General features: G+C 39.9%; 1 protein-coding gene across 12 annotated transcripts in view; it reads right to left on the bottom strand.

Annotated features, from left to right (window-relative positions):
* The window catches only part of LOC107313496 (uncharacterized), a 190,344-nt gene that overhangs the window by 36,127 nt on the left and 139,230 nt on the right, over nucleotides 1-14,987 (bottom strand). For all 12 annotated transcript variants that reach the window (XR_014945363.1, XR_014945364.1, XR_014945368.1 and 9 more), the window contains one exon: nucleotides 8,174-8,230. Coding sequence is in view for 3 of the 12 variants with exons in the window: in XM_015861819.3 (XP_015717305.2) it covers nucleotides 8,174-8,230 (57 nt within the window). In the remaining 9 variants the exon portion in view is untranslated. The remainder of the gene's footprint in view (nucleotides 1-8,173; nucleotides 8,231-14,987) is intronic.

The raw sequence follows: 14,987 nt of genomic DNA, 5'->3' as shown, positions 1-14,987 counted from the left end.
GAATCTTTTCCAACAAGCCCGTGCAGAATCACACAGCGGGACATGACAGGTGATGCTGATAACAGCATTGTGGCTGTGTGACCAACCATGTTAGCGCCCACTGTGTGTGTCTGGGACACACATTCAACTTCACTACTGGTGCAAAGGGGAAAGTGGCAACTGTGTTCATCAGCTTGGGCAGAGTTCCCAGTCCCTGGGCACCAGTGGCTGTGCAGGGGCATAATGGGCTGGTGTGACTGGAGGGGTGGCCTCCCCTCCTCTTAATTTAACAAAGACTGAAATTTTCAGGTTTAAAAGCTCATATACCATTCAGACATTATAGAAATTAAAATCTCATTATAGATACACAATATACTGATACGTCTCTATTAGTACAGATTTTCCAAACCAAAAGCATTAATACTAACTTACAAATCTTAGTTAGGAATCTACATTATAGCACTTGCACTTAAAGATGCATGTTCACCCCCACAAGCTTTAAATGTGCTTCCGAGAAACTCAGGGGAGTTAATTACTCAGATTTTAGTGAACTAGGAAGAGGTGGTACAAGTCACAAAAATTTCTACATATTTCAACACACAAGGTGTGATAAATTGGCTAATCTTAACTTACAAAAGTGAGCAACCACTCTAAAACTGTAACTATGAACATTAATACCTCAAATGTGTCAGGCTAAGAATAGAAATATCCTCACAGAAGTTTGATTTCTCATTGGACCCAAAGCTTGTAAATATCTGTGTTAGACCCGTTATTGACTGCTTTCCATAAGCAAGAAATAGAACAGAGAAAGAGGAAAATAGGTGAAAGAAATATGGGACAAATGTTAATACTTAATTAAAAGTTACATTCTGTATTTTAAAACATCTGAATTGTCCAGATATGTTTATCATGGGCATGGCTGGTTAGGTAGTGTCACATAAGTGACTTGGAGATAAAAACAGGACCAGGGAAGATATTTGAGATTAGTCATGACCATGAGAACCCTCATCTATTTGGGAAATGAGAGGGAGAGAGCCCCCTCGTTAAAATTTGCAGCAGCTTATATACAGTTTCCAATGAAATGCAATGCAGATGAATCCAATCTTATTTTTATAATAACAGCCTTGACTCTGCAAATCATCTCCCCTCATTTCCATGCAGAGCAGACAGATCAGCAGTGAAGGCAGCCCTTCTGGAGAAGCAGCAACAGTGAGGGATGTAAGGTTCCCTAAGCACCATTTTGTTGAAGAGAGGCGATTAAGTAATTCCCTGACTCAGCCTGAATTCAGCACGACTTATTTCTAGAGCCAAGAATGACAAGAAGCTGTTAAAAATAATAAAAAATAAAAAAATAAAGGAGCCAACCCATCCTACAAATGGTGTTACAGTTGTTAAATGGGCCCTAGGGTATTTTACCAGACTGTGGATTATTTCAAGCAGGGAAATAAAAATAAAGATGACAGAAAAGAACAAGTAAAATAAATACAAATAATTTAGGCAACTGTTGCTCAGCATCTCACCAAACACCTCCTCTGCTCCTTCCCACAGGCTCACATTTCAGCAAGGCTGTTTGCTTGCTTTCAACTCAGTATGTGACTTGCAGCTGAGATCTGGCCATGTCTCATATTGCCAAATTCACTCATTCAAAGACCCCTTTCAGATTTTCTATTAATTAACACTGGCTAATTCTTGGTTGCTGAGTTTGAGTCATGCCCTGCCAGCACCTCTGCTCTGGGAAATAGTTTAGCATAGCTACTCCCTGGAGCTGCAGTTTCTATCTCCCTGCTCAGCAGTTGGAGTGCTCCTCTGGAAAGAGATTAATTCTATCACATAACCCATGGGGGAAAAACAAAACAAAACAAAACAAACAAAAACTCACAAAACAACAACTAAAAAAAGAGACATTAGAAACATCCACCTTTTTTGTTCATCCACTTCCTTCCATTCCCTCTTTCCTTTCTGCTTTCTGTATTAGCATGAGATCCTGGCTTCTAGCTGCACTGGGGAGCAGTTCTGGCTCTGTACTCCATTATAAACAATGACCTATTATCACTGAGTTTTTAAAAGTGCTCCTGGATAGATATTCATCCATCTCTTAATCACTGCTTTCCTCCTGTAAATGCCCACAAACAGTGACCTGAGAACGGGACATTCAGCAACTGCCTTCACTTCTTCTGCCATATGTTCCTCTGTTTGCAGCCAAATACTGGGATTCTGCTGTCACACGATGCAAAGCACATGTTATGTTTTTTGCAGTTCCCAGGGGGTCCTTCTGCTGAAAGAGATGTGTTGTTTTCTGCAGTTGGAGCAAATGCATCTTGTTTATTCTTTGTTTTAAAACCAAACCTGCTAAAGGAGGGATGCAAAGTTCTAACCAAGCAGAGTGCAAATTGGCAGCAAAGCATCTCCCTGCCAGGGCTCATGTAGAGCAGATATCTGCTTTACAGTTCAGAGAACTCTTTTAGATTCACAAGTATGAAAAGATCTATAAAAAGAAGAGCGAGTAATTTAATCACTTGAGGAAAAATGACAGGTCATAATCAAAGGAAATTAAGCACTGATGGAAGATGAAAACCTCAAATACTGTCTCAGTATGATCATATTGTTCAGGTCTGTGTCTATGTATTCTGAAGCAGCTAAATGAATTTCAGCACTGATTATGCATTCTGTGATGGAATAAAAGAGCAGACTCATTTTCCTGTGTAGATGGTTTCTCTCTGGAGGAAGCAACCACTCCAGAAGTCTTTGCACTGAAGGAAACATAAGTATCTCTTGCTTTTAATGGGGTAATCAGTGTTTGAACACACTGAACACAAGCAAGGATGAAACTCAGCTTTAAAAATGATTCCCGGGCTAACAGGTCTGTAATTCTGGTGTATTCTCTTGTGCCCTTTGGGTAAATGGGGAAAACACTGTTGGCTTTCTAGCCGGCGGGGACCTCCCCAGACTCCCAAGACCTTTGGCATATCATTGAGAAGAGTCCTGCTGTAAAATCCGCTAACCTGCTCTTGCTGTTGACATGCTTAAAATAGCTTTCTTTTGTTGTCTAGCTCCACTCTGGGCAATGTCAGTTCAAACTGAGCTTTGGTTTTCCTTGCATTCTCCATAAAAATGTGAACTGCAGCTCTGTAATCTGTGAAGTCTGACAACATTTCTAGATACTGTATTTCTTCTTCCTGCCCATATTTCAGGACTTCCCTGCTCAGACAAGCTGGCCTTCTGCCCCACTGACTTGACTTGGGACACAATGGGAATGCCTGCTCCTGGGCTTTTAAAAAGGGAGGGTGGGGGAAGGCCTGAAGTGACCAGTTCTCATAGCCCCACTAAATCCTCTAGAGTAGATTCTCAGGGGACACTGCTAACCAGCTCCCTAAGTAGATTAATGTTTACTCTGTTAAAACACAGGGTAGCAATTCTGATGACCTTTTCTTCCTCATTACAGCAAGAATTTTGAAAATAACAATGTCTTAACCACTGTGGCTATGATCTAGTGTCATCCCTCCAGCAAGGCCTTCTCTACTCTCAAGCAACAGAGCCAGAAGGTCGCCTTTCCCAGTTGGCACACTGAGTTCTTGTGATATAAAGTTATCTTCAACATGTCCTGGATTTGCAGCAGTATATTCTATTTATGTCCTGGAAGTTGAAATCTCCCTTAAGGATAAGGGCAACTAATTCAGAGATTTCTCCTAACTGCCTGTAGAATAGCTCAAAAACTTGAGTTTCTTTACCTGTCAAACTGATGGTAGTAAAAAGTTCTCTTAGTTCAGTGTGCTTTTGATGGTCTTCAGAATACTAAAGATTCATTAATGTTTCACTGGTACCACAGGTAACCTGACCACCTGCTGCCTCATCTCCAAAATGAAGCTGTCACTCTTGGTATGAGAAATGTTAAACAAAGATGGCAGAAGCAGCTAAAAATCACAGTCCTGAAGCTGAGAAACAAATGAAGAGCCTATAGAGATGAGGAAGCAGGCTCGGCATCAACAGAGATACTACACTATGTTGGGCATTTATCACAAGGACAATCATTCATGATGGTCTTGTCTTATATTACCCTTTCTAGAACACTGATAACTGGGACAGAGTCATATATAAATTGATGTGTTTTATTCCTCTGAATCTTTGATGACACCATTATGGTAGCAACCTCTAATGGCTAGGGGAGGAACGACTCAGGAGAGAGGAAAAGATTGACCTCCATCGAAACTTACTTAGTGGGATGAAACAGGAAGGTATTCACTTACATGTCTAAACAGAAATCTGTCCTGGTCTCCAGTTTTCTTGTTCCAGTAAAACCATGAAATTGCTTAAAGAAATTAATGACAGAAACAAAGGGATGGGAGGCAAGGATGAGGGAACTGCGTTCTATTTAAGAGCACCTGTCGGGCAACATACTTGTCTGATAAAACTGACTGCAACACCCAGTGGGTAAGATTGCAAGGTATTTCTTACCTGAATAACTATGAAGCAAGGCACTGCACCCACTCTGGGGGTGTGTAGTTATGTAGCTAACATGAAATGACAATTCAAATTAATGCTATCTTGGTAAATGAGATGGGATGCTTGTGCATTCCTAACATTCATAGCTAGAAAATTATAACTTATCAGTATATCTTAAAGGCTAGAGCAGAAGCCAGCTCTTTTCTGACACAGCATGTAATACCAAAGATGTTGATCTAAGCTTACAAGCTACTTTCTTCAGAGAAAAAAGGAGCCTGCAGAACTTAGTTTAGCTGATCAAGATCCATACAGAAGTTTCAGTACAAACAAGAAGCTGTTGGCCATCCCACACGTAATGACTCCTAGCTCTTAGCCTTCCTGAGTGCAGGATGTAACTGTTGGAAGTTATTAGAGATAACAGCATGACAGGATAACAAATCACACTGGAACCAAATGCCATTTCAAGTTTAATCACCAACTAAGTATCATAGGGATGGAGAAGAGATTCTGAAGAGCAGAATTGCTACAGTCCCACCTCAAGAACAACTAGGCTGTGAGACTGCAGTCCTCACGCAGAGTTCAGGCCCAGTGCAAATAAATGTGAAATTCCTCTAGACACAGATGTTTCCTCTGCCAACAGATTTGCCACTTACCAGAACCAAGTTTTGGTTTTGTTTGTTTGTTTTTCCAGTTTTTCTGCAAAAACTATTCAAGAGCTGCTGAAGAGGAATAACAGCAACTGAACAGTGGGCACTGAATGGTTCTGGTCATCCACCACAACCCTTCCTCTTTCCTCTGTTGCTTTAAACTATTCTTCATGCAGCCTGTCACACACTTCTTTCTATCCAAAGCCTTAGAAACCACTAGGCATCATTAGGGGAAAGCTACAGAGACACAAAGGGATCTGTAGATAAGGTTTAATAGGCTACATCTTCATGGCAAAATGTGTCACACGACAGAATATAAAGGAAGGCAGGTTAAAAAAAAAAAAAAAAGAGCTTTTTAACTAACAGTACTCACAATAGCTCTTGCCAATCTGGGATGGGGCAAAATTAACACCAAACCTCATCTGGTGTTTGGTTAATGGTGAGCACAGGCACACACATTATCAGATTTTTTCTGAAATACATCACAAGGAATCTCCTGTCTGCATGATTTCTGGGCTTTGTTGAAAAGAATAATTAAAAATAAATAAATAAATGAATCCAGATGTCTCCCAGATTTTAATAGTTTTGAATTAAAGAGTTCTAACATGTTCCAGTTCACCTTCATTAACCTACCCTCTCAGAAGTACTTGTGACATGTGAAGGCAGACTAGCACCCAGTACAAATGGGGATGTAAATGGAAAGGGAAGAGACTGGATAGAACTCTCACTGCTTTCAACACTTCTTGCAGTGGCAGTGCAACAGCAGACATCTTGAACACACAGAATCCCTCCTCTCCTAGTCATCTTCAAATACTCCATCACTTTCTTGTCTGTTCATTTTGATTTAATTCTCTTTTCTGGCATGTTTTATTGTAACTGTATGCTTCCATCAATTACACCTAGCACGAGGACAGAATAATATCAAAATCTGATGTCAAGAGTTCCCTAGTCCAAATGATCTCCCTTGTATATCTTCTAATAGGTTACTCAGAGCAGTATTTTATCCCACAAAAAGCAAATGCTTCTGCTTTTTCTATGTATGGACTATGGATTGATCCTTTGAATAACTATGTGTGCAGGAAGTACCAGCTCTCACCACCTGTCAGCCTTCCTATGATTCACTGTCCTAAAAGGCCATTTCTAGAAATCCTAGCTGACAAATAGATGAGAATAGGAAGTTCGAGAAACAATTAGTCAGTGAGCCAAAGGGCACCACAACCATAACTAATAAAAACACTCTGCCCTTCTTTGGCAATTGCACTCAAAGACTCTTCAAGTACCGAATATATCATAATTAATTGTATCTCATGCCCTCTCACTTTCCCTCACAAGAAGACAATTACTTTTGTATCACAGACAACCTGTGGTACCTGGGAGCGAAGGATCATATGCTCAGGGGATGTGCCTAACAGACTGCGACAAGGTATTTTTAGGGCCAGTTCTTTTCAATGTTTTATGAATGATTTGGATGCAGGATTTGAATGAATACTGAGTAAATTTGCAGATTACACTAAATTAAGAGGAGGTGTTGACTCCCTTGAGGGTAGAGAGGCCTCGCAGAGAGATCTTCACAAATTAGAGGGCTGTGCAATCACCAGCTGCATGAAGTTTAACAAGTGCTGGATTCTGCACCTGAGAGAGGGCAACCCTGGCTGTATGTAAGGCTGAGGAAGGAGAGGCTGAAGAGCTGTAGAAAGGAATCCGGGGGTTCTGGCTGATGGCAAGTTGAACGCAAATCAGCAGTTTGTTAATTTCCAGTTCTGACTTTTTTAGCTTATTAATTGGATCTGGATGAGATACCAGAGTCACTATGGATTAGGGTCACTGATTTTTCACAGACATGTTTCAAAGCTCTGACCTTAATTTCTGTTAGCAGTTGTCAGCATCAATAGCTCACATTTGCCCAAGCAGAAGCAGTACTTAGGTGCCCATTTTAAACATAGGACATGTTGCTTAATGTAAAGGCCTTGACCTTTTGAGGATGCTATATAGCTTCCCATTTAATAAGATATGCCTTTAACTTTTCCTATGAACATCTACTTCAGCCCATGCTTTAAAAATAATTATCAGTATACAACTCTTAGCAATATTCTCCTTTTGTTTTTGAAATATAATGTTTATGTACTTATCACCATGCATTTTTTCATTGGGGTCTGCAGCTCAGGGGATGTGATTCATATTTAAGTCTACCAGTTTGGCTAGCAGATGAGAACAGGTGACTGGACTCAAAACGATGACCTCTTCCGGGCCTGATCTTGTGAAGACATAGCACGCAATGGAGAGCAGAGCCAAAACATGCCCTCTGCTCCTTGGAATGCTGTTCATCACAGATTGCCAAATACAGCTTATTCAGCCTATGTTTCCTTTCACATGAGCTGCCAGGGAAGTCTCTTTGAGATATGAAACCCCAAAATCTTGCAATTCAACCCACAGAAAAACATGAGTGACAGGTCTCCATTTCCCCTTGACACTGCTAATACACTCCATACTGAGATCAGTCACTGTGTGTGATATGTAAAGGGGCAAGAAAAGCCTGAAAGGCTCTTGAAAAAGATTTCACCAGCAGCAGGAGCTTGAGGAATTGCTGGCAGTCATCTTACTGTCCCCTCCCCATCACTGCATCTAGAACTTGTAATTTTTTACTTGAGATTTTTTAACATTAAGACTTACTGGTGGTAAGAAGATAAGACAAATAATTGAGCCATACATACATATTACTCACAGAAGTCCTCAAATGAAATTTTCTCTCATAGCTTTTTTGTTTGTTTTTAACCTTCTAAATTATGTTTACATTTCTGAGGTGGGGGAAGCGGGAAAGAGAAAACAACATGAAATAAAGGAATAATAATAGAAATAAGAAAATAATATGGCTACAAAGCAAGAGAAGTTACTAACCTTATTCCATTTTCCAGGAACTTCAGGATGCAGAGGTCATAAAGAACATACAATCCCAAGCAGCCTGTGAGCCATCTGACAGTAATTATCAGAAGTATATAAACTATAACAGAAAACAGTACTGCCAATGGCCACCCCATAGTTCCAGCAAGACTAAAAGGTTAGAGGATAAACGTGACAAATACATCTATATATGGGAGTTCAAAACTTACCCCTAATGACAACAGGTCTATCCTGAAGCATTTCTTTCTTTAAAAGCTGTATCTGCCCTTTAAAGAAAAAGAGGGAAAAATTAAGTTCACAAATGATTAATAGTTCAGTGCAGTAGCCTATTAATGGATGTGTAATTGACTAATAATTGCACACCTCTCTATGCCTCTACTTAAATTAAATCTGCCACCCAATCCATCAAGCTTGTTTACCAAATATGTTGTAGACTGAACAGTTATCTAAATGCTTCTCCAGCAGAAAAAGGGGATCAGCAGACTTTGGTCTTCCAGAACATCAGGAGTGTTGGAGCCTCACTGGTTCAGTTACTCCACTTATTCAATGTGAACTGCAAGTGAGTCAGCTGATTTAATTCTGCTCAGCTGGCTTGTTGTAGGTATCAACCAAAGGGGAAAAGGAAGTTGATCTCATGCACCATCCTGGCCATCTCATCCTTCAGCAGTGTTTGTGGGAGCGTTTGTTTTCTAAGAACCAGTTCTGCACAGACATTTTCTCCTCAGTCATTCTCAAGGAACAAACCCAATTTAAAATGGGAAACTTTCACAAGGTTCAGGTCTTCTCTTTCTCCTGACTTCATGCTTCAGCAATGGGGGATGATGGAAGGGTGCAGGTGAGAAGGAGTGGAATTGTGAAGTAGGAGATCTGTAGCATGCTTCTTGTTCTACTGCTAAACTGCCTGCCTGACCTGCTAAACCCATTTTTGCTCCTGTTCTAATTTTTTTTTGCTCCTAATGTTAGGGTCTAGGATCCTCAGCGTAGAGCATCACACCAGGCAGCACCTAGCATAGTACGGCCCTTCTCAGTTTGGTCCTTTTGCAAAATTAAGCATGCACCTGCTACAAAAGGGTTTATATCTACAAGAAAATAGATGTAGAAGTATTTGTCTCCTTGTATGTTCCCGTGTCTATCCTTACCATTTTGGAGCAAACCATGACCATACTGGACATTCTGTGCTCTGATCAACCCGAACATTAAGGCCGGTTGAGATTTTCAGTTCAGAATGTTGCTCTGACACTGTTCCTCATGCAACTGGTGAACCTCAACCTGTCTTTCTCTGAGCAAGGTTTAAGCAGGGGATACCTCTGTTTAGCTCTACAGCCTGCCATTGTTCTGCCCTTTCCCTAGAGGTGTTTTGAGCCAGGTTGGATGGGGCCCTGAGCAATCTGACCTACTACTTGATCAAGGGTTTTGCAACCATGCCTGTGGCAGGAGGATTGGAACTTCATGATCTTTGAAGACACTTCCAAACCAAGCTGTTCCATGAATCTATGAATCCAAGGCTTTGAGGCACTAAAAAAATGACTTACCACTACTCCAAGTAGCCTTAATTTGAAAGTCTGGCACATTAACTTTGCTAGGTAAGGCTGAGCAGGTTTCACTGCCGGCAAACTCATACTAAGATCTGACTCCAGAAGGTTTTAGCCCAGAAAAGACAGCCCCAAACCAGCTCCATGGACAGATGTCCTACACAGTACAGATAATTAAGGACATTACTTCCATAACTGAAATGAGTACTACTAGATGAAAAACAGCTAACTCTTTTTTCAGTACTGTAATGAAACAGTTCATCATATACCTCAGGGGTATCTCCTATTGCTTTGGAATAAGGAGAGAAAGCAGGAATCTTTACACTGTCAGCCCTTACTGTTATTCAATTGTACCCACTCAATACAGGATTGCCTCAAGCAATAAATACACACGCTACAACTACAAGTGGTCCTTTTGTAGCTAACAGACCCATCCTAGTACAGCTTGCAGGTTTAACACGAGGCACTTCCTGCAAGTAGAATTTAATCACCCTAGAGAACTGCTAAAAATTTCAGTCTTCTTTTTTCTTCCACCCCTACAGTCCATTGGTCTTATTTTTTAAGGTAATTTAATTTCCACCCCTCTCAAAAAGTACTAAATCTACTCAGAGGCAAAAGGGAGCATCTGAAGAGGAAGAAAGTGAATTTCAGTGGAAATTCAAAGGCAATGCTGACTGTTTGCTGGGAGAACACCTGTGTTCCTACAGCTACATACTTCAGCCAGACACAGAGGATTTGCTGGCCTTAGTAGGAGGCTGCTAGCAGCTGTGAAGCAACAGATAATTCACATAAGCTTGCTCTTTGACCCACTTGTTTTTCCTTTCCTTGGTATCTTAGAACTTGCACTTCTGAGCAGTGTTACATTTAGTTTTAAAGACTGTGGGCCTTGGCAGACTGTCAACAGTAGCTGAAATTTTTCTGGATTTGTCATGCTTTTGAGGTTTATTTACTCAAATGAACTTTAATGAATGTGAAAAGGTCTGCTGAAGTGTAGCACTAGGAATGGGGTAGGAAAGGATGTGTGTTTTTTTTGAAAATAGCTGACTTTCCAAAGCAGTGCCTGCTATGGTGGGATGGATCCATTTGGAGCTGCAAGCACTGAATATCTCAGCCATGGGATCACTGTTCTGAAGACCAAGGGGCAATGCACAGGGGCCAATAACATTCAAAACCCCAAATAGCCAGGATCAAGATGTTATAATTTCCAAGTAAGTCTTTATACAATATCCTGATACGGTACATCACTTAATTAAGCTGATCACAAAATCCCAAATATATACCTGTTAATATGCAAAAAACCCTATTTCAACTCAGTCATTGTAGAACAAACATTCCTCATTACTACCCCAATGCAAACAGAAAAGATTCTCGCTAAGAAATTAATCCAACAATTCACTTTAAGTTACATTTGTGTACATAAGTAAGATCCTGGACGTTTGTAGCCAGTTGAAATCCAAGTATATTTTGGTTGCTTAATCTCAATACTGCAGTTTCTAATTACTGATCATGTCAAACTCATGTGGCACTGCATGTGGGCCTGACTGTTACATGACAGCATAACAGTGTAGGTAGCTTTTATTACATTTCCTCACTTTTTTATTAATGAGAGCATAGCAAGAGTCAACAGCTACCAAGATGGCTTATTTTAACTGGTTTTCCACGTATCTTTCTTTTTTTCCCCTAGGATATAGGGTTTCCACAACTACATTTTCTGTCAGTTTCCATTCCCTTGTAACCTTGACCAGATTTAATGAAGAAGTAGAATATTAAGTTTCTACTGATTTCTTCAGAATACAGGTGACAAGACAGAGGAAAACAAATTCTCCAGAAAGAATAGTGTGAACTCAACCATGTATCAGCAGCAAAAAAATCAGATAGGCCATACTTAAGACACCAATATGCAGTAAGACAGGTGTCGTTGGGTCCACAACTCCTGCAAATATTTGCAGCTTTTTCTCAGTTGAGTGTACTTGGAGTTACACATGGACAGGTATTTGGATTTGTGCCTTAATGGGACTTAGCAGGTGTGACTGGTACCCTCCTGATCCCTGGTGTTATGGTTAGTGTAACCAGAAAGAAGGTGAAATCCACAAAAATTAAGCAGGCTGTTAGTGTGTCCCTCTGTCCCCTTCTCTCTCTCCCCCCTCTCTTGCAACAGGGTTTGGGGATACCCACAGTGACAGGGCCATTAGCATTATTGAGAACCAGGTACTGGATCACCAAGGTGGCATCCATTAGTCACATTAGCATTACAAAATCCCAAGCTTTCAAGACAAATTAGTACAATATCCAGAGTGAGTCTACCCTGTATTCAAGTATTAGACATAGATTTAGACATACTAGTATGGTTCTCCAACTCGAGACATCTGAAATTTAGTGATATGATTCACCTCAATTTGGCAAACAAATCCATGTTGAATTATTGGAATTTCTCAAAGGACCGAAATTCAGAATTTCATTCATCTCTAATGAATAATTAATTGCTAAACTAATTAAACATTAAAATCCATAATGAGCTGGAAGAGACTGACACATGTAACTACCATAAAATGTTTTATGATTGCAGCTGCCTGTCACCATGACTGGCAGCTGTTGTTTGCAACTCAAAAAAAGTCATGCTGTCTCTTTTTGCCTTCTCCTCTGGCTCTTGTTCGCTGCCTGTGCAATTCTAGAACCCATTGTGAAGAGGTCATATAAATGCTAGTTGTGATACAAGTTGTAAATGTGTGACAAAAATTTAGAACTCTGGGTCAAAAGCTCAATGAAAGCTATAATCAATAGGTCCTTTTCAGTATTATAACCTTTGAGTGAAAGCACGGATACAGTAAAATGAACTCCACTCAATTAGCAGTGAAGAACAAGTATCACATTCCTGGTAGAACTGGCTGGATGAGACTGTTTTGAGTGAATTCTGTTTTTGAGAGCACAACTAGAGGCTCCATTAGCCCATGAGAGATCAATAAACACAGTTAAAACAGCTCAGCAGAAGCTGAGATCAACAGTTGTGTTGCCATGGGTTAACTGGAGGCTCCAGCATCACGGAAAATGGTAAAAAATAGGATGGATAACTGGTGAAGTCTGATCAGATTTCAAATGCATCAACCAGCAGTAATCCACACTGAAAAGGCAGCAGACAAAATGTCTTGACTCTTATAGCTGCCTGGCCAAAAGCATTTGTTAGTTATAGTATGTCCATTTGCAAAGCGTCTGCAGGGAAAAACAATATGGATACAGTTTTGTAGACACAGTTTACTTCAAAGGCCAAACTCAAATGATGCCTTTTATTATACAACAGACAGCATCAAAAAGGGTGATATTCAATGCCTATTTTTGACAAATATTAGCATCAGAGTTCTAGGATACTATTTTGGTGAAGCTATTGTAGCAATAATTCTAGGTAGAATAGCACTTGGATATATAACAGAAAGCGTTGGTACATGCTACTCCTTCAGCTCTACAGAACTTACACTCTGGGGACAGACTCAGTTTTTTGAGAATTTCCTTGTAAATCGACTAATCAGACTCTAAGTTAAAATACTCTTAATTTAAGGTACTCTTTGCCTTTATTTTGATTCAAATTACCTTAACAGTAAAACACACTTTAATCCTTTCATACTTTCAAAATTCAATGAAACTCAATAGATAGGATATGGGAAAAAAGTCTGTTGTAATGAAAAGAACAATTTTGATTCAGTGAGGATAAACCTGCTCAAGAGCTCAGGACATTCTTAGATTGCCCCACTGTGGTATCAAAGATTATGCAACTAATTACCACCCTTGATGTGTAACACATTTATATGCCATCCCATTTAATTCCCAGTATCTGTAAATATCTTCTAGAAGACTGAGTAAAATATGAATGTATTTGTGTGTGATACATCTGTGCATGTGAACATGCACATGAACATTTAAATAACTACATATCTCAGATAATTAAGCAGATACAACGATCGTAGCTATTTTAGGCTGCTTCTTTATGTAAATCAGCCCACAGCCTCAGCACATTTGGCTGGGTTGCTCTCACAGTTGTTGTTTTTTTACTGCTGCAGAATGACTTCACACATCCAAAGCACTTCAGCTCCCAAACTGAAATACTTGGAAGTCTTTGCACTGATGGGCCATATTTCTCTAGTGGCCCTTGAGGTACTAAGTCTAGTTTTAAATGTGATTTATATTAAGTTCCTGACTACCTAATTCAAAATTCAACTTTCAGTGCCTTGGTAAGTAGGCAATTGGAGTCTGTATATAAAGGAACCTCCAAGACCATCCATCCCTGCAAGTTAAGGTTTTATTGTCTAAAAGGCACTTCAGCTAACCTGTATGGCTGCCTCCCTCAAATTCACATTCAGTCTTCAGTCTGTGCAAGCACAATGCTGTAAGATATTTTCTTGCTTCTCCTCGAAGCTGTAGACCCAAGATCAGCTCTTCCTGATTTACAGACTCAACACGTTCACTGAGTATTTTTGGAGAGACTGGAAAATATTCCAAGGATAAAAGATTCTGAGCAAGGGATACAATAATTGATCCTCTTAGGAAAAAAGAAGACAAAATGTGACCCTTTTCTCTCACATCTTGGGTGAGATTCCTTCCTAAACTATTAGGATAGGATAATCCCCAGAATTGAGCTCTGAGGAACCCTGTTACTGACCATCCACCAGCCTCATTCACTACAATCCTTTGAGTTCTACCCTCAAGCCAGTTCACATCCTAGCACAGCATTAACCTGTTTGTTTCAAAGTTGGACAGTTTGTCCAGAAGGATTCCATGAACGATAGTATCAAAGGCATTACTAGAATCTAAAAAGATTATGTCCTTTTGCCTTCCCTTCATTCACCAAAAGAGTGACCTTATCAAGGAAGGGGATCAAATTACTAAGGCAAGAATAACAATTTTATTTCCTCCTATGACAGATAAAGAAGATAATATCCTCCTATTGGATTAAGAATAAACTTCCCTGTCAGGAAAATATGTGAGGAAAGAGTGCATTACCTCTGCGGGATACAAAACAAAGAAAAAAAGAAAAACGATTCCAACTTGACAACAAAGCTATAATGGAGCAAACTTGCTGCCGCAGGGCTCATTGTAGGAAATTGGATGGGTGAGTAGAAACTAAGGCAAAGATGGCAGGTGGGTTTGCATCAGAATCAGGGCTTCCATGCACTTCTAGGCACCACTTGTAGAATATCATGGATTGTCCAGTGTTTGTAAAAGGGATATTATGTAGACCAGGATTAATGCTAGAGAATTACTTATTAAACTTGAGACTGCAAAATGAAATCATGAACTGGAGGCTACATCAGGCACTAATGAAAATGGGAGGAAAAGATCCAAATCAAGCCTAAATTCCCTTAATTAATTCTATTTTAATGACTAAATAGTGAATAAATACTGTTTATTATATAATGGGATAAGACACAAATGTTTTGGCATTTAGACCCAAATGCATTCAAGAAGTCCTGGATATTTCCACAAAGAGAAAAGGCAAACAGAG

This window comes from Coturnix japonica, chromosome 4, assembly GCF_054131305.1.
Source record: "Coturnix japonica strain WE chromosome 4, WE-NBRP24, whole genome shotgun sequence".
Classification (NCBI taxonomy): Eukaryota; Metazoa; Chordata; class Aves; order Galliformes; family Phasianidae; genus Coturnix; species Coturnix japonica.
The sequence above is the reverse complement of the archived record's forward strand: the minus strand, read 5'-3'. Positions and strand labels throughout refer to the sequence as shown.